Below are 24,291 nucleotides of genomic sequence, written 5' to 3' on the forward strand. Positions count from 1 at the left end.
TACAATTATAGTAATTATTATACGAGACTACGTCATTGTCGCAGGCATTTGCGTAAATTTAGAACTACTTATAAGAACATATATTATGTTTATCGATATAATAGAGGCAAATAAATTATTGGGACAACTGATTTGCCAATCTCATGGTTTTAAGAATCGTCCCAATGCATCTTAAATCACTATGATTTAACTATGTTTTATTAAGTACGGGATTTAAGTGCGTCTATTGATTTATAACTATTCTATGTTAGTGGTGGAGTATACATACAAATAAATGTGTAATAATAATTATTGCAAGTACAGTCTTTGCCAGATCGGAGTCACTCAAAAATATCTGAAGTGAAATGTTAAAATTCATCAGATAATTTAGAAAACCCGAATTTACAAGAAATTGGCGACCGTAAAATTAGTTATCTTTATGCTTTTTTTGCTATGTGTACTCGTAAGTGCTTTAGGTAGGTATTTATACTTATCTATTTTAATTTAAGAGTACATTTTGCTACGTCTACGAGTTATTTCAGAGTATTTTATGGCAAATTAAAAAGTCATTCCATTATCATATTATTATAAAAATTGAGTAGACCTCACAGTTGCTATATTACACTATGGCAATTTAGTTAATTTATATTTTTGATTGAATTATTTTAACCCACACACTTTTTACCAATAATCTATGTTAGATAATAGAGAGCAAGCTTTAAAATTAAAATAGTTAGGCAAATGTTATTACAAACGAACAACCATCACAAACATGAGCTAGATTATTAAAAATCAAACATTTTTTTTAAATACACCCATGCATAAAAAAAGTAAGTTCTAAAACACAATTAATAAAATCGTATAATTTGTTCACGTTGACATTTTGAGACCACAAAATTAAATAATAAAATTCGTTAATGATTATAATTTTTCGATAATACATTCAATTATAGCTTAACGATTACAACAAATAGTTGAGCACAACTGACATTGCAATTCACTGTGTTATAACACACATCAATTTGGCTGAATAAGACAAACATAAGCGCACAAGGTTCTATGTTGCTTAGTAGCTGCATATATTTAGAACTTTGTAAAAGAAAGCCATCATTTTCTGGTAATCAATCCATTAGCAGTTTGATACGATGAAATTATAAACAGGAAAATAAAGCAAGTTGTTTAAATATATTTTTACAAAAATGTGTAGCCATTGACTATTTAGTGAATTTGTTTATACTACTAATTTTAATGTAGGTAAGTACTAAAACTTTCGGTACCTTAGGGTATGGTTATGATTTTACATGAAACCTGTGTTTTTAAAGCGTTATCTGTTTATTATTTAAATAAATTGTAGGCCAAGTCAAGTAGGTTTGATGTATGACAAGCTTAAATATACAGCACTTCTTTTTTCAATAAAAGGTGACATTAGCTGAATAAATATATAAATTATTTCCCTCTGTCACATATGTACTTACTTATAAGTCCTTACATATGTATTAAACTATATATGTAGGTATTTTAGTAACTTCGATGATTTAAAGCACCAATAAAGAGGATCTTGTTATCATTCAAACAATTAGTGACTGAATAAATATAATAAAAAGCTTTTATAATAAAGTGTTACATGTGAATAGGTGAAAATTGTAAAAGTCAATAAGGAATCGCACACAAAGTGTCAGTAAATAATATTCTATACACACATCAAATTGTATTATGTATTATTTAACAAACAAATTAAAGAACACAACAATTCAATATCGCCGCTATACTTACTCAACCTCGTATCTGCAACACTCATTTGATGACAAAAACACCCGTATTCCGAATGAAAGAAAAGCGACATTTCCATCAAATGATTGTTGCAGATATGAGGTTGAGTAAGTATAGCGACGATATGTTAGACAAGCACCACACTCTATTATTAATTACATTATTGTCCATTACAATATGGATATGCAAGCAATGATTGTAACTTTAAATTCGATTATTGAGTTTTAACATTGTTAATATCAATTTTAAAATGATTACTTACAGATATTATTTTGAACGGTAATGTCCATGAGATCACAATTAATTGTGTATTGCCATAATTTGGAAAATATTGTACGTATTATTTAGATTTTTGTTAGGGTTTGAACTGTATCATGAATAAAGTTCAAAATGTAGTATACCCATTACACGTTAAAGGATTATAGTTTATAATTCGTGTGAATATATTTTAAACACTTTTCCAGTTCTTGAGGTTACTTTTTTTTTCTCAAAGCAGCAAACTTGGTTCAGAATTATAAGCAGTTCGGTTTCGCTCGGGACGGACTCTGGCGACTTTTCGAGACCGTTGAATATAGTATAGTTTAGTAAATTCTGTTCAGTATGTTTTATTGAATACAGAGCAGAGCACGTCCGTGGCTAGAACACAGACGTCGCTAGCGAGTGTTCGCTACAAATCCGTCACGGGTCAATCAATATACGACTGTAAATAGTATGTATTAGAATTGACGTTGGTGCGGCGCGCGCGGCTCGGGTCCTGTTTGGTTTCACTAGTTGAAGTACAGTTTAGTATATTTTATCCAACACAGAGCAGAGCACGTCCGTGGCTAGAACACAGACGTCGCTAGCGAGTGTTCGCTACAAATCCGTCACAGGTCAAAATACGACTGTAGTATGTATTAGAATTGACGTTGGTCCGGCGCGCGCGGCTCGGGTCCTGTTTGGTTTCACTAGTTGAAGTACAGTTTAGTATATTTTATCCAACACAGAGCAGAGCACGTCCGTGGCTAGAACACAGACGTCGCTAGCGAGTGTTCGCTACAAATCCGTCACAGGTCAAAATACGACTGTAGTATGTATTAGAATTGACGTTGGTCCGGCGCGCGCGGCTCGGGTCCTGTTTGGTTTCACTAGTTGAAGTACAGTTTAGTATATTTTATCCAACACAGAGCAGAGCACGTCCGTGGCTAGAACACAGACGTCGCTAGCGAGTGTTCGCTACAAGTCGGTCACGGGCCCGAACACGACGGTAGTATTCGAATTGACGCTGGTACGGCGCGCGCGGCTCGGGTCCTGTTCGGTCTCGCTCGGGATGGACTCGGGCCCGTTCGGTGACGTTTGGAGACCGTTGAATTTGGAACGCAGCTGGGTCACTAGCCGCTCCAGTCTGGAAGTTAAGAATTTGTGTTACTTATATACCCAGAGTTACATAAAAATACAATTTAATAAACTAGCACGAATGTATCATCTTATTTTGTCAACGGAACACATGGATTTAAAAATGCAATCGTATTTTTTACATGACTGAAGATGGAGTATGAAAAATGACAGTCGTTAGATTTGTTCGGTGAAGATTTTAATTTCGGAGGAGGTATGTGCTGATGTTTGTCGGATTATTTTATGCTATCAGTGGCAAACAAGCCGCCAAGCCTTACAAACTACTTACCAAAATTCTCCCGATTTATGGATTACCGCTTTTGTTTTCTCTAAACAAATAAAAAAGAAAGCTTTTTATTGATTGCCTTGAGTCGGTACCCTTTAATAATAAACAAACAGCTTATTAATGTTATAAAAACCCGATATCTGATTCGGGGTTAGAAATAAAATTAAAGTTAGAGATTGACTTCATGACTTAACATTTCGGTGTTACAAATTAGATCATGCTACAGTACCTACAGCTCGATTATTACAATGGTAAGTTAGGGCGCCGTGCGCTGAAGGTTTTTCTCGAGGATCCCTTCCCCGAGGATTACAATTACATAACATTACAAGTCGGTACAAGCAATCGCTTGCCTATTGAAATGGAACATACTTGCAAGAGTTGTAGGGCGCTCAAAACGAGCGTTCACCGAGTAGCTGTAATATAGCAAGATCGCCTCGAACGATACACTAGACAGAAATGTTACCAGTCTGTTGAGTGGACTCACTTGAAAGCGTGTTCCTCCGCGTTCTGCTTGGCCTTCTTCATGCTAGCGAGCTCCTTCGCATCTGTAGTCGCTCCGTCTCCGAGTCCTCGGTGCCGCTCGTGATTATCTCGCTCGAGTCGAGCCGAGCTTGAACACCGCAATGTTACCAGTCTGTTGAGTGGACTCACTTGAAAGCGTGTTCCTCCTCGTTCTGCTTGGCCTTCTTCATGCTGGCGAGCTCCTTCGCATCTGTAGTCGCTCCCTCTCCGAGTCCTCGTTGCTGCTCGCGATTGTCTCGCTTGAGTAGACTGAACACCGCAATGTTACCAGTCTGTTGAGTGGACTCACTTGAAAGCGTGTTCCTCCGCGTTCTGCTTGGCCTTCTTCATGCTGGGGAACTCCTTCCGCAGCCGAAGTCACTCCGTCTCCGAGTCCTCATTGCCGCTCGTGATTGTCTCGTTTGAGTAGACTGAACACCGCAATGTTACCAGTCTGTTGAGTGGACTCACTTGAAAGCGTGTTCCTCCGCGTTCTTCTTGGCCTTCTTCATGCTGGCGAGCTCCTTCGCATCTGTAGTCGCTCCCTCTCCGAGTCCTCGATGCCGCCCGTAATTTGTCTCGCTTGAGTAGACTGAACACCGAAATGTTACCAGTCTGTTGAGTGGACTCACTTGAAAGCGTGCTCCTCTGCGTTCTGCTTGGCCTTCTTCATGCTGGCGAGCTCCTTCGCACCTGTAGTCGCTCCCTCTCCGAGTCCTCGTTGCCGCTCGCGATTGTCTCGCTTGAGTAGACTGAACACCGCAATGTTACCAGTCTGTTGAGTGGACTCACTTGAAAGCGTGTTCCTCCGCGTTCTGCTTGGCCTTCTTCATGCTGGCGAGCTCCTTCGCATCTGTAGTTGCTCCGTCTCCGAGTCCTCGGTGCCGCTCGTGATTATCTCGCTCGAGTCGAGCCGAGCTTGAACACCGCAATGTTACCAGTCTGTGGAGTGGACTCACTTGAAAGCGTGCTCCTCCGCGTTCTGCTTGGCCTTCTTCATGCTGGCGAGCTCCTTCCGCAGCCGGAGTCGCTCCGTTTCTGAGTCCTCGGTGCCGTTCGTGATGCCGTTCTCGCTCGAGTCGAGACTGCGTCGGAAAAACATATTCGAGTCAATGAATAACGTAAAGTCAATGAATTAAAGCAGAATGCTTTTGATTACTATATCAAGGGACAAATCGAAATATAAAGGCGCATAAGTGACACAGGTATTCGGATCTGAGGAATTGTATAAACGAGCCAAATGAACCTGACCTTGGTATTCAAGTCCAGTAACTTTGTTGTGGAGATCAACGGGAGAGGTTTTTGCCCAGCAGTGGGACAATAAAACAGGCTATTAAAAAAAACCTTTGTTGACAATATTAAACATAAACTACTACTGTTAATAAATCAATACATTTCGATAAACATATTGCAGTGATAAGATGAGCTGTAAATGACGAACGTATAGCTGGTGGGATTGGTAGCACGTTGGACCTGCAATCCAAAGATGTAGCTTCGATTCCTAAGTTGATCAATGTTGATCACAATTATTTGTCTCTTAATGATAGACATCTGTATAATTATACTTACTTACTTGGCTGGCGCGATGACCCAAAATGAGTTTTGGCCTCCAACACAAGAGCACGCCACTTTGCTCGGTCCAGAACGGTGTCACGCCAGCTTTCGCCGACGCCCTGCTCACGGAGATCTGCTCCACTCTATCCGTCCAACGACAAATCTGTCTATCTGTATAGGTAATTATACAATTTCTAAAAACGAAGTACCTCGTGGAGACTCTGAGCAGTCGCAGCTCGTCCTCCAGTTTCGCGACACGGTCCATCATACGCCTCTTGTCCGCCTCCGAAGCGCGAAGTGAACTCTGCAACAACCGTTTTAACATCAATTTTGTATCAAGCAAACGTGCAGACGTATCCAAATTACCCGTCGTTGTGAGCTAGGTATATTAAAAATAAGAAAGCAAAATATACATTCGGGGCCCGCATGTCTCGGTAGCTTAGCTGGTCCGGTCGACCGGTATTGCAGCTTTCTTCACGACTTTTCGTAAGAATGTCGCTCTAGAGCAGGCAGAGAATTTTTCCATTTGTCGTTTTATATAAAAGCCCTCTAATAAAATATTTAAGTAGGTATTTATTTTGCCATTATATATAGTTTTACCGTGCTGTATCAAAAATAGCCATAAAATAAAGTGTCTGGCTTATTTGACCATTAATCAATATTTCGTAAAACTGCCTAGGATCTAAAATTCTAAACTATTGGTTTGTATGTGGCTAAAAAGAAATCATAACATTGTTAAACGATAGGTACTAATTCCACTGAGGATCAAGTCAGTGCTCCAACCTAGAGGTATGTAAGGTCAAGTGAGGTTAATGCAACTATGGGGTTATTGCGTCTCTCCGTTCTTTCTCGAATACGATTGGTCGAGGGCGTTTCGACCAATCGTATTCGAGAAAGAACGGAGAGACACAATAACCCCATAGTTACATTTACCTCACTTGACCTTATAACAAAATTCAAAGCATTACGTACCATCATATTACCCCCTCACAATTTGTCTAGTTTCCTATAATTTTCAGGATAGAACGGTAAACTCAAACGAACCGTCATTACAATCAATGACATTTTATAGACACTCAATTTTCCAGCTGTAACTCACGTAGCCCTTAAACTAACCCTCGGAACGCTGACGTGAATAGTTCCGTCGTAACACGGGTAAGCCGGTGTTACACGCAAATGGGCGCGTAATGTATTCGCGGACACGGGATGCTGACCGCGCGGCGTGCGGGGCGCTAAGATGTCACACGATCATACAATTTATCCTATTATAGTTGTTTTTTTTTGCATTAGAAAGAAGGTAATCAATCTTGACGTGTCTTTTTAATAAAAAATATTGATAAACGCGTTATAACGATAGTTTATATTACGAAAGCAAAAGAATGTAAAAGATCGTAGAGTCTGTTCGGAAAGAGAAGAGTCATGGACTGTATATTGAGCCCCATACATTCCACGACTCTTCTTTTTCCGCACAGACTCTATATGATTTATAATTGTAACATATTTGCTGTGACTTATTTTGCAATGGTGATTCAGATTTTTCATAAAAAGACATGTCAAGATCGCTTATACCTTCTTTTTAATGTTAAAAAAAACGAACTATAGTTGCAAACTGATTGAATTAGAAAAAAGAACGAACGAACGACTGCACTTAATAGCTCGACTTAGGCAAACCGTCGCCATTAGTGCATAAGGACGGTCGGAGGTTATTTGACGGACGTTGTAGGATATACTCATGGCACCTGCAGTAAGAATTAACTAACCTTTGTAATGCTGACGCGTATAACCTGCACGCATAGGATGGTCGCACATTTATCGCCTATCGTGTCATGCGTCACTCTCGTACCTACATAAGGACCGGAGTTTGAGCAGTACAGCCAACGGTTTAAATTTTTGCTCGTGTTATAGGCCACACCCGGTATAACATGACAGCCATGGGTAAACAGACAAGATGGGCCCATCTTAGCCCCTCTGAACATTTTAGCGGTCCACCACCGCTCGTAAAAGGTGAGCGCGCGCTATCGGGTACTCCCACTCGCTGTAAACTGCCACTATCGGACGCTAGCCGGCTTTAGATCATCCTGTGCGCTGACTACGAAAAATTTTCTCATTTCGTATGCAGGTGGCGTGATTAAACGTCCGAGCTTACAATGTATCTTTAAGTTAGGTTAGTATAGTAAACACGTTAGTGGTTAATGGTACAAATTAAATATTTTGGATCTCGGGGCAAAGGAAGACCCAAACGGAGATGGCGGGACAACCTTGATGCATTCTGTGTGGAATGGCGGGAGTGTGTATTGGACAGAGCCAAGTGGCGGGAAAGAGGGGAGGAGGCCTTTGCCCAGCAGTGGGACACACTAAGAGGCTAAGAAAAAAAAGTCCTTTAGATGACCGCTAGAGTACAATTTCTCCATACAAATCCTTTATAGTACCTACCTACTCGCTATCGAATAACGTATTGGTAAGCGTGCAGCACTAAAGTCTTTCTATACTTCGTTCCATATGTATACGATAGACAACTCATATATGCATGAAGTTGAACATTAAAATATTGTTTACCTCATTTTTTTTTGTCATTCATAAGTACCTATACTCGTACATATTTATATTCAATTATTATTCAAGCCCCTCTCATTTTGAGCCTAATGTCGCCGCTTCTGCTTATTCCGATAATTTTCACGGCACGCGTTGAGTAAGATTACAAGCGCATAGACAAACATACCGACAGCCAGGATCGGCTAATTTTGTTTTCCCAGTTCGTTATACTGTTCCTGCGTATCAGCTGATCGTATGAGGCCAGTTAAATAATAAGCGATGTGTATGAATTGTGTAACACTGGGTTTAATATGAGAGCCGTATAGGGCGAACTTAAAGGGGCCCACTGACACCTGTCCGCCGGACGATATCCGTCTGTCAGTAGTTCGGAACTGTCACCCTTTGCGTTTAACTGACAGGCTGATATCGTACGGCGAACTGGTAGTCAGTGGGCCCTTTAAGGCATGGCCACACGGTGACCAACTAAGCTTCCGATGGTCACCTTGTCCTTAGTCGGATCAAGACGGTCACTTTAGTTAGACGGAAATTAGGTCCACCCCTTTAATCTTTTTCCAAAGGACTCTTCCCAACGAAGTCTTGCGTTGCCTTAAACATGAATACACAAACATACACATTAATATAAAATAACGGGTAGGTATATGACACAAAAGTGTCCTAAGTAGGTATTATTTAAGAATTTTCTAGAGTCAGTCATCTGCCTCCAAGCAGAAAAAACTAAGCACCTTAGAAAATAGTAAAAATACCGTCAGACTTTCGTGAGAAGTCAGGCACTTACTACACACATACCATTTACTGGAAGCCAGCGCGTGGGCGAGTCCGCTTGTACAAGTCATTAGCGCGCCTGCGCGCCGAACGATAGTAATGAGTTAATTGAAGTGCAAAAATATTCGGTCTTGGTCCAAAAATGGTTTATGCCTTAAGAATAAGAAGGGTGTTAAGTCGTTTTGGTTGGGACTGGAGAGAGATAGGACCAGTAACTCGCTTAGCGTGTGCCGTGCTAAATGGGTTAACGGTGGGAACGTGTATTGATCAGAGGATTTGGCTTCTAGGTATTGTTTGTCCAAAATGAGTCCATGGTATCATTACATGACATCTATAACTCGGGTCGCGGCGCGTTTATAATAGAAATATAACTATAATACTAATAATAATACTATAACTATAATAATAATAACTATAATAAATAACCTATGACAATTAAGTACAAATCTCGCACCAGCATTTGTTACACGAGATAACCATCTACACCTAAGTTGACAAGTTATTTCTAATATTTAAAGAGTATTATGTACCTATAAGTTTGGCAAGAGTCATCTGTCAGTGGAGCATAGGAAGAAATAATCATACTTTCTCCCTATGCTATGCCTGTCTTTTTCTTAGGCTAGAATAAGGTAAATGTACTTAACTATAAAAATAGGGTTATAGTTTTTTTCTATTCACTGTTACTGTCAAAACTTGTTTACTAAACTATAGAAATGTATGTTGCAGCAGGCCATGGACTAGCGCGGGCGTTCAAAAAGAAATTGAAGGTCTGTACCTAGGTACTTATAGACTTCTATCTGCGTTTTAGGAGAAAACCACGAAGTAAGTATACACCGAGAGTCTGAGACTAATAAAACAGTAAAATGACATACAGATTCCAGACTAACAGTAAAATAAAACAGCGTGTTGTCACCAGGTACGGTGGCGCCCGCGCCGCCGCGGCGGGGGCAGCCATCCACTTACATCTGCCAATATTTGCTCAGCGCCCCCTCGCGTTCATATTTCAAATGTGGGGAGACTAAAGACTACAAAATACAAAGTTACGTGCGAGCGGCCGCATTTACACCGACACATGCATCGGGTTGAATTATTTAAGTTACAATTTTAGAAGTTACATTCGGTAATATTGGTCTAATGGTCACTTGAGTAGGTTGATACATTAAAGTCAATAAACTGATTATGATGCAACAAGAATAATATTTATTTAAAACAAAAAACCTTATTAACCATTATTAATAGCATACAATGTTGTACGTATTAGGTATTTTATTTTGGAAGGAGGGAAGCTATGTTAACGATTAATAAAATGAATTAGAAATACATTAGGACCATTAAGTCGGTATTGTATGTTGTATGTATTGTATGCGATTCATTTGGATGAGCACTAGCTTTCACCTAATATTATGCAATTTTACACTACCCTACAAACCCGGCCGTATCCAAAATGACAATCATTTGTCAAACTTCAATCGAAAAGTAGAAATATATCGGGATGAAAAGTGCAACGAAATGTCACGTGATCATACTAGTGTTTTCTATGAGTTGTCACATGGCTAGGCCCCGGCTAAGTTACGCGACGGTGTAACAGTGGGCCCATAGGCCCGGTGAGTGCGAATGCCCCAGCTTAGTTAAATCGATGCGTTCTGGGCCCGCTGATTTTATAATCGCGTGCAAGCGTGCAGAAGGAATACCTACGCACATTTGGTATTCTCGACTGGTACCAATCTTATGCGTGGTGCAAATTCGGCAGTTTTTTTGTAATGAAAATAACCTTAAATGTAAAAAAAATATCTTCGGTTGATCAGTTTCTATAAGTACGACGGCTGAGTTGATTGCGTGTTAAAAATAAAACTCTTTTTATATATTTTTTCTACCACAAAGTTCACTTTCCTGTTTTTCTAAGTTCACGTTCCTGTAGGCACCTCTAATGTTATGTAAACTCTCCCTATAATCATATAAAGACTAAATTCTTCGATTGAAACAACACCTTTTCTATTAACCTGTGTGATAATATGCACACAAACTGTTAACTCTGGTCCGCAGAAGAGACAAGTTTTGTTTTAAAGTCTGTTTATGATATGAGCTCATTAACACAACTTTTGAAAGTTCAAAACTATAATTATAGTCTAGCAAACCAAAGTTGTAAACAGTATAATAAGAAAAATACAGTATGGTTTTCTCTGCCTATGTTCCACTAACAAGTGCAACACTTGCCAAACTATGGTTCCAAGCTTTTTCTACCTTTACGAAACCACCGCGTCTTCCTTCAAATTCAAATTGCGAATGCTATATTTTTAAACCCCACTCGACGAAGGCCTACGCTAAACAGCCAGTGCATAAACACTTTTTTCACCGTTTATTTTTACCTCAATCGGGCACTATTAAGGTCTATTTGTCGACTTGGGTGGTCGAGGGCCCTTCACACTTCGGAACGTCACTTTCAGGGATGTTGCGAACATCCGCATCCGCATCCGCAAACGCGGAACATCCGCATTATTTTCAACATCCGCATCTGCATCCGCATCCGCATAAAATCGATGCGGAGCTTATGCGGATGCGGATGTCGAACAAGTTGGTACAGGAACGTCTTAGCGGCGGCGTAAGTGCTAGGTAATTTCGTCATTACCTATAACGAAATCGTCTAGATCCAGAAAAGTCGGCGTAGTTACTGTTTATTAAACATAACGCACCTATATTCTTGCTCAAATACTAAACGTTTCGTTTTTTTTAAATAAAAGAATACTAAAAATGTAATATTTGACGTTTTCTAAGTACCTAATCTTGACATCCGCATCCGCATCCGCATCCGCGGATGTGAGCCTTTAAATATCCGCATCCGCATCCGCATCCGCGGATGTCAAAAAATCTGCATCCGCAACATCCCTGGTCACTTTCATGGTGAATATGGTTTTTGTGGCGCGAAACGCCTACGGGTGATAAACCTGAGGTTGGTATTTGTGTTTTACTTGTCACGCCATTTTTTACACGCAGTTTGATTTGAGGTTTCATATTAAGATTGGGCACGTTTAGTTGTAGTCTGGATAAAAAGAAATTTTGCCAATAATTCTTACTAATATATTTTGTTTGTATACTAGAGCATCAAAAGTTTATTAACCTAATATTCATTAAAATTGCCACTTAGAATTTTTTCCACTCAAAAAAATATTAATTACATATTTTTTTAAGATTTTTGTCATCCTAATAAAGTTTGACTTCGCTCCAATCTTCGTAGTCAAATCTATGTAGGTAACTTTACATAGCAAGCATTTTTAATAATTGTATTAACCCCTCTCGTTTCCCAGGACCTCTCAAATCCTTATAATTCCGACCCATATTTGAGCCACTGGGATGAGAGGTTAAAATCTTAATGGGGTCCCGTTGCACGTTGTTTCCCATAAAGTTTTAAGTCATAATGTATTGTTTGTCATATTATCATTAGTCATAAAACAGAAACCGTTAACATTTCAGGATTTTCGTTAGGTTATTTTATAGAATAGGTTAGGTTAGGTTAGGTTTGTTTTATGGCAATCCTGAAAAGTGACGCGTTTCTGAACCAAATGAATTATGACTAACGAAAATTCGGGCAAACAATACATTATGGCTTAAAACTATTTGGGAAACAATAGAGACCCAATCTTAATACATAAAATATAAACAGTAAAAAGTGTACATAAACGCCATCTATCGAATTGTCAGTGAACTTGAACGACACTAGAGGTGACGACAATAGCTACAACGGGGAAAACCGCAGAGCGCGCCGTACTTTCGTAGCGTACATATTGTCTTGGTCGTATATGGGAATGCCAAGAGATGGCGCTGCAAACAACGGGACACACTAACCTTGATTTCTTCAAGAGTTTTCTCACTGAACTTCGTTTCCGGTGATGCCAATCCGTTCTGAAACAAACGTGGATATAATGAGACTTTTCTCGTGTTGGCAGCTAAAATACCTGAAATAAGATTAAATAAGTACAGCAGCCATTAAAAAAATAGGCGACTGTTTGTTAATAGCAAAAATATAAGTTTCGTTAGATTTGTCTCGTTTGTGGAAGTTATACATGACATAGGAAGCACGCATGGACTGAAGACTGCAGCATAGGAGCTCTCTGTTTATTGCCGGACAGTGTAGATGTCAAAATTTACCCAATAGTTTATAGAAAGCCATATATGGCAGTTATAACATTGAACTCAATTGACATATGTGTCCAAATTTAAACAAATTTTTTCTATGGCATGCATTATGGTTCAGTATCCGTTTAGACCAGTAGCAGACTCTACAACGCGTAAGGGAGCGTGCGTGAGTTATAGGGGGCAGCGCCATTGGCGTGAAGTGTCAATGTCAAGTTTAAGTTTAAGCAGGCCCCTGCGTATAGTCCCTCATACGCGTACAGTCCCTATAACAATTTTCATTTTACTTATCATTAGGTTTTTTGATGCGTTACTGTCGTTATAGTACACTAGCGTCAGCAAGCTTTATTCTCTGACTGTACCCGATACAACAAACTAATTGATTATTACAGATCGCATGCCGGCCGTTCAGGCTCTGCTGCGCGTGCGATGCGATAAGTGCGTATTTACATACTCGGCCGTGCACTGTATCCAAAGACTACCGCCAACGGACTCCCCAATGCCCGGGTCGTGTAAAATTGAAAGAAGCTCAACCATCTTTATTACAAAGCGGGAGCATGTCAATTGTCATTAGGTAGACCAAAAGGAGAGTTGTCTATATGTTAAATGATATGCTCTATAATACTATAGTTTAAATGATATTATCGTTTTTTTTGTCATATTTTTATATGACCTTTTTTGTGACTTTTGTATTATCTTTAAAGGACAAAAAAAAATGTCCCAAAAATACAAAATTAAAAAAGTGGCACCTTTTTTTAAAATATTCAAATTACTCTTGAAACTAATGAGTTGGAACTGATGAACAAATTAAATAGGTAATTATTTGTAGGTATTTATATGTTACAGACCGTAATCGTCGACATGCTTGAAATTAATCGGATCGCGGTCGCGCGCGCTCTCACATCCTATGAAAGCGTCAACGTATGTTAAAAGCGAGTTGCCTAAATGATTAGTCTAGACTCTAGTGGGTAAATGATCATTGGTTCTATCCCTAGCGAGGTATGTAATGGACTACTTAGTGGTTTTACCGTATGAGGAATCTTGTTACTGACAGATAGTTTATGTTCATTTGTTTTTTCTATAATTAAGACTTCATTAGGTTCTAGTAGAATTGACAAGAGGTTATAAATATTGCAGAATATTGCAAGCCGCCCATCTACATTGAAGACAATAGTATTTTGTGCAACAGGTACAGTCGCCAACAGATATATCGGAGCGGCTAAGGCGCTCACAAATATCTGAACACGCCTCTATTGTCAGGGCGTTAGAGTGCGGAGTTAAATATTGTGAACACCTTGGCCGCTCCGATGTGTTAAAATTCAAGGGCTAAAGATAATAAAAGAGACGTAGTCGAATTTTGTAAAGACAGGCCCGAGAATGTCAAGACCTAGTTATGTACCGTTGCACACAATCATTTTTCTAAGACAGCAGCAAACACCTAAAATGATAAATAAAATCAACTTCGGTTGGTTTGTAGATCTTTGCCTAGTAGGGGTCGGTAAGCCGCGGCTTAAAGAGGCTCAAATGTACCTTCAAAGAGCCGCATGTGGCTCGCGAGCCGCGGCTTACCGACCCCTACTAGGCAAAGATCTATAAACCAACCGAAGTTGATTTTATGGGTACCTGATTGATTGATTGATGATTCTCCGAGAAACTTTTAGCAGATTATCGATTCGCCGACAACGATTCGCCGAACATCGTTTCGCAGAGTCATTTATTTGTAAATGTAACTTTTGGTCGACCAACGTTACGTAGACTCTTGGTTCACATACAGTTCAGTTCGCTTCTGTGTAAATTAGCAGAACTATTATTGGACGATTTCCATTTCGCAGAGTAATCGTTTCGTTTAAGCAATGTTTAGTCGAATAACGTTTCACATTTTACATATAAGTCGTTATTTTCAAAACAAAAGGATGATATAAAATATTATCATTTTTTAAATAAATGCGTTAAGTATATGTTTATAAAATACCTGAGTTACAAAGCAGTTAGCGAATATGTAGTGTCAGACTCGTGGTAAGGCTACAATTGCACTACATGAAATTGGTGGATTTGGAAGGAAATGCTTGAGTTACTTTAGAACAGTGTTTTTCAAAGTGTGGGTCGCGACCCCCCGGGGGTCGCGGCACTTGTCCAAGGGGGTCGCGAAGTTCAGCTTTGAGAGAAACTTATGGAAAGTAATTTCATTTTTTAAACTTAAAAATATCCAATCCTTTTCAATTTAAAGTTTAAAGGTCGTTAATGTACATATTAATAAAACAAATCATTATTAGAGTTTAGAAAATACCGAAATCATAATACACATGCCTTTAAAAATTGAGGAGTTCCGTCAATTCCTCATGGATTCCAACATCAGATCAGAACCAAAATTATTATGGTATTACCTCGAAGGTAACTTCTTTCAAACAAAAAAAGAATTACTCAAATCGGAACGGAACTAGATAATTAAATGTATCTAAAACCATGTTTATCAGACTCAAACTAAAAGTTGTTGTAAAGGTTAGTCATGTCCTATTATAGTCATAAATAAGAGAGAAGTTCAGCTAGTCAATATTAATGCCAAATGAACATTCGACCTATTGTGTTTCGACCAATGGTTTCTCGGGTAATTATGACAGTTACTAAATGATTATTCTACGAATAGTAAATATGCGTATCAATGTTCTGCTTATTGACTACACTCGCAAACGACTATTATGCGTAATGAGATTCGGCCAATCGTTACTCTGCCAAACAACCCGTCGGCGAATCGTTGTCGGCGAAACAAAAATCGGCGTAATTTTTCTCGGAATATCAATAGGGCACCCTTTAAACCACATACAAAAAAAATTTCACTGGTCGTGGTCGTTGATAACTAATGTCTCAGCCAAATGTCAAAATAGCAAAATCAAAACAGAATTGTGTAACTATCGACGAAAAGTCTATGAAAAATTTGAACAAAAGTATACAAAATATTCGCTAATTTGCATAAGTCAATTGCGTATATCATAAATCAGCTAATCTAGATTAAGTTATCACGGTGTATTACAAGGCAAGGTCCGCTATCAGCCAAACATTATGCTTATCAGTATTACTGTTATCTGATAGATGACAAGATATAGAGCCTAAAATTCCCTTGGTGCAGCCGTCAAAGATATTAAAATACTTATGTGAAAAAGTATTCATTTGTCTATCAGGATCTCAGGATATGTAGACGATTTTAAGATCCTGTCAGAAGAAGTAATCGCGTACCCGGGAAGGGCAAAATTCTAGCTATAAGTTCACTTTTTATATGTAATCCAGTCACATGTACATATGCCATACGATAAATAAGGATATGATTATTGTACGGTCAACAGCAGCAGAAATTCACCCACGGTATAAGTGGCTCTAGCTCTGACTCACTTCTTGTATTTTTAGAATATGTAGTTGCATTTGCCCCATAATTGCAATTGTCCTGGGTGACCTTATATGCATTTAGGACGAGAGGGTGTTTGTTTGCGTATTTGTGTACTGTACACACATTGAATGCTTCTTTATTGACTATCCGTGATACAGCAGCAATTGTTCTTGTATATGTTTTAACTCACTAGATGGCGCTATTATAATTTTGCTAGGATTTTTTAATTTTATATCTAAAGCAACAGCAAAATCGTTTCTTCTCCTCAGAATAGTCTTAGTGAAAACAAGTATATAATCTGTCACAAAAAGTGACGATTAGTCTAGAAATACCACATAACCCGCTTTCCCCATAGCTAGAGACTGGCCAAGTACCTACTACCTGGTTTGCCGGTTTTCTCTACGAAGAAATGTACGTTTTTATTTTATTTAATAGCACACAACTGGTTTAATTACAGTATTATCTAATTCATTACTTTTTACAGACTTTAGCTGATCCATACGGAAGTTGGTAAGAGTTAAATCTTTATTTTATATATACTGGTTCCCAAACAGTTTTAGCCATATATTTTTACGGAACCTCTGAATCACTCATTGAAGCGTGTAGTCTCAAATTTTTTAGGATAAAAAAATAGCCTTGTTTGCCTTTGATATGAATTGGATCAAAATAATGTTGAAATACTTAGATAGAAAAACATACCTACTGCGACAACCTAGAAATAATGAAATTGTCGTGAGATTATTAATTTAGCTTGTTTTTTTTGGCAATTTTTTGGCATACATTTATGGTTTAAAAAGTTATCCCTAAATTACAGGACTGACATTTGTATTTTTGTGTATTGGCCAGACGTCTCATAAATCAATTTCTTGCAATTTTTTTACCTAAACTTTGAAAGCCTGACCGCGAAGGTAAACAAATCATATCTGGCGGCCCAGCCAAGGTGACAATCGCTTGCGCTTCGCCATCGAATCGCTTTGTGTCTCTCTATCACTCTTGCATATTAGTGTGACAGTGACAGTTGCGCTTCGTTCGCTACGGAGCGTTAGCGATTGGCATGTTGTCTACGGGGCCTGAGCTATATAGATCTGACGCTAAGTCCCGTTTACAAATAATTCGATCGGTTCACCTTCACTGGACAGGCCAACGACCGTTACATGATACTGCCGTTTTGGACCGGCGCCAAAATTCGCCGGATTATCCAGACCAGACGGTCGACCACCGGACAATTCGGGAAGAGTCGTGCTAATTAAAAGGTAATTCGCAACGAGTGGCGATTTAAAACACTCCCTTCAGCACTCTAAAAAAAATTTGGTTGGCCCTATCAATATCTTGATAGTCGTAATCAAGCATCTTGATTCCATACGAGCCTAACAAGAACTTAGACACATCAAATAAGGTAATTCTGATTGCTATTACTATATCTATGTAACTGAACCAATTAAGATCTTGTTCAATATTTACACGAAAAATTATTATGCTAACTAATTGATCCTAGCAAGATCAACTAAGGGCTTGATAATTATTATCATGATAAGTTACTGTACCAACTAATACAAACAAGTCAGTTTAACTAAGATGTAGGTCAATATTAACATGAAGAATTACTGTATTAACTATTTGACCCAAATAAGTTCAACTAAGAACATGATTACATCGACTAATGCACCTTATTAGCCTGAACTAAGATATTGTTAAATTTGAATCTCAATTGTTTAATCATTTCAACTAAGATGTAAATCAATGTTAACATGAAGAATTACTGTATCAACTATTTGACCCTAATAAGTTCAACTAAGAACATGATTGCATCAACTTATGCATCTTATTAGCCAGAACTAAGAAATTGTTAAATTTGAATCTCAATTGTTTAATCAGTTCAACTATGAAGCTTGTCTAGTACAATATACCATTCTTCATCAATTGTACTAGTACAATAAAACACAACAACAAACAACAAGCTTCATAGTTGAACTGATTAAACAATTGAGATTCAAATTTAACAAAGTAAAGTTTTATGAAAAGGGGGTAAATGAATAAAACAAAAAATATATATAATAAGATGTTATATATTCATCTAAACATTTAGAAAACTAAACGTTTTACATTTAAAAATCGAACTTTCTTTTACATACCTTACATATATATTATAATTAACATTTAAAACGGGCTACAAATATAATGACCGTTTGGCGTACAACCGTCGATTTCCCCCTTATGGGTACCCGTTGGCGGCAGGCTCGGGGACGTCTGTCGCCTACACGAGGGTCCCTGGGATGGCCAATGCGCAAAAAATGGCGCACTCTTAGAGAAGTAAAGGGAAACAGTTCCTCCGCAGTCGAGTCCGCAGTTCGGACAGCCGCTGGTGGGGTTTCGGAAGCATGGTCCCGATCGTTTCCCGTGCCTCGCCTAAAGCCTTGAGGCGGCCAACAGGGGTTTTACTGGGTAGACCTGGGGTCTCATTAGTCCACAACAGGGATTCCCACATAACCATCCCGGCCCGTCCCCGCGCCTTTTATTCCCGTCGCCGCGATTAGCACTTGCTCCATGTTGCACATACACTATTATACATTAGGTACACAAAGCAAAGGTAACACGTTCACTGTTCCAGGCTTGCCGTGAAATAAAGGCACAAGTAAAGTTTATTTCGTTGACGCGTACTTGAATGACTAAGTAGTTGAATGTTGAACGTCGAGGCTGAGACTGACTCCCCACTCGCACGGTCACAGGCGCAGCAGGGGCGCGGGCGGGGAGGACCGCGGGTGCACCGGCGCCCCCCTACTTATCTCTTGATTGAACGGATTAACTGATTATTTAATTTAATTATGAAGAAAATCGATTTAACAAATAATTCTTAATAGAATGGAATATTAGTTTCGTAATTAATACAATAACTTGATCATAATGGGATTGAATGTTTTATCTTCGTTGTTCTAAATATTATATGTTTAGTTGATTAAAATACCAAGTGTTATGTAAATCAACAAAGAGAAAATAATCACATAAACTATTAAAATGTTCATAACTATTAACATATTTATCTGTTTTAATTAATTTGTTAAGGATTGAATCAACCTACGTTACATAATTATGCCAACAAGTTAATGATAGATGCAAAGTATACAATTGTTAGGATTAATAACATACCTACTTTATTAGTTCAATCACAGATACACTTATTGTTTTAAGTAATCAGGTTTCTTTGATTTATATAAGATAGTTATTGTTATAATTAACTTAACGTCAACTAAGAGAAAACTGCTCTTAGTTGGTGTTCATTTTTTAGAGTGAGTCGTGTTTCAATTTATCGCCAGACGTTGCGAATTTCCTACTTTTCGCACTTGTATCGTAATGTACCTACTATTACAGCATGTTCATATACATACATCTCTCTCCAGCAGCATGGCACGCACTCGTGCGTACAGGGCCTCTTCCCGTATCCGCGCGGAGTCTCGGATCTCGCGGACTAGGTCGGTCACGTAGCCCGGCGAGTATTGACCGCCTACCAAACCTGGAAAATTGTGAACAAACATTATTACAAGTCTCAACAGTATGCTGTAACTCTTGTAGAAGTAGCATGTATGTACGTATTTTAGAAAAGAATACAATACATGGTTTATTTTGTATAAATGGCTGCATTGTTGCGTTAAAGGGATGTGCCAGCACCTTGGAGGATATAACCAAATGGAGATGCCTTGTTTGTAATTCTCTGTACAAAACAGTCTGCCGATTTTTGCAGGGGTGGGGCACGTCAAATGTATGCGTAACGTAAAAGCCATGTCAGATCGTCAGTCCATACAATGTGTATGACCATTGGTCATAGAGGTTCGACAGAGGGGAGCGCCTGTTAATGGCCCGTTTGGTTATATCCTCAAAGGTCAGCACAATAATTAATTAAATAGTAACATGACCCCCAATGATCACCTTTTTAAAATGTGTTTTTATACTTAATTATCAATTTCTTTCAACTACGGTCCACTGAAGCTGCTCTAACATTTTCGACGTCTGTACAATTATTTAACAAAATGATCATATTTTTTGCATTCACTCTTATATAAATAGATTCCAGTCAAATCCCAGCCAAGTATCCGTACATTCTTACTTTTCTTACGCAACTGCAGTTTAAAACAGAAGCTATCAGCCTAGGTCACGAACGAACCGCACGCGATACAAAGCTGATGGATACCTACGTAATAAAGAAGCTATCAGCCTAGAGCCCGCACCATGAGTCACTGACAGCGTCAAAACTGACATATACGCTATCGAGAACGTAATTTACTTTCTATACATCTCGCTCGCACTAATATGCGAGTACGAGCGAGATGCATAGAAAGTAAATTACGTTCTCGATGGCGTTTATGTCAATGCCGAACTGGTGGTGGCCACATAGGTCGACGGGCCGATATGACTCAAGGTCGGATCAAAAAAGATCAAAACCTAAACAATTGTTGAAACAGGATCGGCCGAACAGATTTAAATTAGGAACAGATATAAAAAACTCATGCACGAGACTTCCTAAGTGGAAAAAATTGCGATAGAAACCGCATTTAACACAGTACCTAACTTTCTCACGGATGTATTATCAACAGGAGATATAATTTGCACATAATTGAGAAAGATAAAAGACCCCGCATTACCCCAGATAAAAGTAGTAACTTTTAAAGTGTTTCTTACTTTCATTAATCATTACAGAAAAGTAACAAACATCCATTAAAATTCCACTACTTATTTGAACTGTTTTTGATATGGCTTAGGAAGCTGAAGTCATAAAAACCTCCAGGGAAGTGATTCAAGTGATACATAAATGAAAATAAGGCAGCGCCCGAATGTCCGTAATGTCAGTTCTTATTTTTGAGGATTCCGTCGAATCCTCTTGGAACTTATATGAAATTATGATGTTTAATAACACTTGCACAGTCTGGGCTATCAAAATCGCTGCCAACTTAGCTTGATCTAACTCTAGGGCTTCTAGGCACGTAAGGAAGCCTGTACACGGTGCCGCCGCCGCACCTTCGCGCTATGTACACGAGACGCGTAAAGCCCGCCGCTGCGCTGCCGCCGCACCTTCGCGCTAGGTACACGAGACGCGTAAAGCCCGCCGCCGCGCCGCCGCCGCACCTTCGCGCTATGTACAGGAGACGCGTAAAACCCGCCGCGGCGGCGCTGCGGCGGTACCGTGTACACGAGCCCGTGCGGCGGCGGTGCGGTATCGGCGCGGAGGCGGCACCGTGTACACGCGCCCTAATCCTTTAACATTCTACGTTCAACAATTGGATAATTTAAACACCAACACGCCATTATACGCGTGACATGCATCTTAAAATCTTTGTTAATACCAGCTTCTTTGAATAGGTACTATGTATTTTTCAATATAATTTTTTTTATTCATACCAGCATATATAGATTTATTACAAATGGCGCCAAATGCCTATAAAAAGATTGACGAATAGAGATAGACTGTTTGTCGTTCAATCTTACTAGTAAAAAAACTAATCCAATTATTCCCAGTTACTGTAATAAAATCTACGACAGTGCTCAGTGCAGAAATAAAAATAATTGTCTGGCAGTGAAACGAAAACCCATAAAATATAGTCTTGGCTTGGTAAACCAATGCGTAGAAAATCGTTCGGTTTTTATGACGTCTACAAAGTTGCTCGTTTGAATAGATAAAAATTTAAAGCTTTGAAAATCTAGATGGCTCTTTAGAGATCGCTCTATAGAGATAAGGCCGCCTTTTGTTTACCTCTGCCTTTATGTTGTACAATAAAGAGGATTTTTATAATATTTTCAGAAATAGTAAGGCGTCCGCCTGGATGCCTGCGATAGCTGTCACAAAAGTAAAATTTGCTTTTAAAACTGAAAATTGTAATTCCTATCATGGATGGTCACTTCTAAAATGTGTTTTATATTCAAGCAAGTTCTTGAACCGTCTACTTACATTACACCCGCTTGTCTTTTGTAAACAGTCCGGGTCAATAAAAAAATCACGTTCGAATTCGATATGTATATCGGTATAGATCATATGCCAATACCTAAAACCGCTACATTGAAAATGTCAGCCCATAATTTTTATTACAACCAAGTTTTCGTAAGTACATTAAGCCATTCATCACAATGAAAATATCCACATGTCTGTGGAAGCCACGCAATTAAGCAAAATTCATTGAGCATGAACAAATAATATTCAAATACAAACATAAATTTAAGTTAAACACGCATACGGACCGTATCGCGTGCTCTGCAAAATACATCCGATTTGTGGTAGTCCAATTTTATTTTTTCGACATGCGACGTCTAAATATATACCTATCTATCTGTGTTGAAGACAAATCCTAACGAACCTTTTACACGACAATGTTATCGGATAGACAAAAAAGAGGTTACAAATAAGTATTAAAATATAGGTGTTTCGAAAAAATCCGGTCCGTCGATAAAAAGGTTTGAGAACCACTGGTGCTGGCCCAATTACGGAGGCGATGGTCGCGCTCAAGCTCAATATGGCAAAAACCGTTGGAGTGAGAAATTTTCATAGTATGTAGTTAACAACTGTTAACTGTCAAATGTCACTATCGTGAACATGATGGATATGAATAAGATTATTGCTCAACTTGGCGGGGGATGCAACTTTGGGGGCAACTTTGCCCCCAGATGAATTGATGATAGTACATAATGTGCTATCCTCCAAAGGCCCAGCCAAACAAATAAAAAATCCAAAATTTGCCACTGAAATTTGAACCCATAGTCTAGGACAGGGGTCTCCAAACTTTTTTACCTGAGGGCTATATTGCGCCTCAGAAACTTCGCGCGGGCCACCGTCGGCGCCGAGGGGGGGTATCTGGTTGCTGCTGTTTTAGGGCTGAACCCCTGGAGCCTGGCTCCCGCGGGCCGGATTGGAACGCTGTTGGCGGGCCGGATTGGAACGCTTCGCGGGCCGGATTTCGCCCGCGGGCCGGGGTTTGGAGAGCCCTGGTCTAGGAAATAGAGTTGTTTGAAAACTGAATGAAACAATGCAATAGCGACTCTGTTCCAATTGAATATGATTTAAATTTCATCGATCTGAGGAAGTACTATAGGTAGGACCTTGGGCCTTACGAGGCTACGAGTATTATTAGGTAACTAACCATCTGATATTATTTTTATAAATGATTACTGGATTGAATACCTAATGCTTGTTGAATAGAAGGAGATATAGCATTAAGTAGATAAAATACCTAATCCAAGTGGTTTATGTCCATGATTTATGAGCCCAGCGGGAAATTCAGTCCTACAAGCACTGACTTAATATAAAAGAAATAGACACACAAAGCAGAACAAAAACGTCAAGAAATGTGGATCCCAATGACGTTTCGCACCATTTGCATTGATGATAAAAACGCTTACGTAAATTTTGAGTCAAGATAAATGTTTCGTACAGAAAAGAGCTTAATGTCGTAAGCATTAAGTGTCAAATTTGCAAACATAAGTACCAACACTGTTAAAAAATTTAGTCCGATGGCACTAAACGTAACGTATTTACGTCAAACAACGTCAAACGAGAATAATGAACGAATGGAGTCAATTTGGTACACTTTAATATGTATTACTGTACAGGAAAACCAATTGAAGTAATAAATAAAACAAATTTAATTTAATCGGGAGCTCAAATAAAATTAATTCGTGGTTCAAATTCAAACAAATTAAATTTTTAATTCGTAAGTATACGTCTTTAAATACTAATTTCCTTGAAATAAATTCTACTTATTAAATAACTGTGTATTTAAGATCTACATTTACTCATAGCACGGGTGCACGGGGAAATTTAGATACTGATTGGATTTTTTTTATAAAGTCTACCTATACTTTATAAAAAAAATCCTGTGGTTGTCACTGTGTTCCGACAGGTTTAGCATTTACAGTTAGTCGATATAAGCCCTTATTGGTGGTGTATATGTCGGAAACAGGGAAATGGGCCGAACACACAAGTGCCGTTTTGCCTTGTTTAAAACTGCATCACCCCTATCTCTTGCTA

At 38.8% G+C, this 24,291-nt stretch overlaps 1 protein-coding gene across 1 annotated transcript in view; it reads right to left on the bottom strand.

Moving 5' to 3' along the window:
- Positions 1–2,647: 2,647 nt before the first annotated feature.
- Positions 2,648–24,291, bottom strand: part of LOC134655710 (uncharacterized) — a 33,336-nt gene continuing 11,692 nt past the window's right edge. Inside the window, exons 3-7 of the mRNA XM_063511170.1 lie at positions 19,670–19,794; positions 12,620–12,676; positions 5,674–5,768; positions 4,870–4,995; positions 2,648–3,133 (exon numbers count right to left, since the gene is read on the bottom strand). Coding sequence (XP_063367240.1) covers positions 2,965–3,133; positions 4,870–4,995; positions 5,674–5,768; positions 12,620–12,676; positions 19,670–19,794 — 572 coding nt within the window. The 3' untranslated portion in view covers positions 2,648–2,964. The remainder of the gene's footprint in view (positions 3,134–4,869; positions 4,996–5,673; positions 5,769–12,619; positions 12,677–19,669; positions 19,795–24,291) is intronic.

Source organism: Cydia amplana, chromosome 17 (assembly GCF_948474715.1).
Source record: "Cydia amplana chromosome 17, ilCydAmpl1.1, whole genome shotgun sequence".
NCBI classification, from domain to species: domain Eukaryota; kingdom Metazoa; phylum Arthropoda; class Insecta; order Lepidoptera; family Tortricidae; genus Cydia; species Cydia amplana.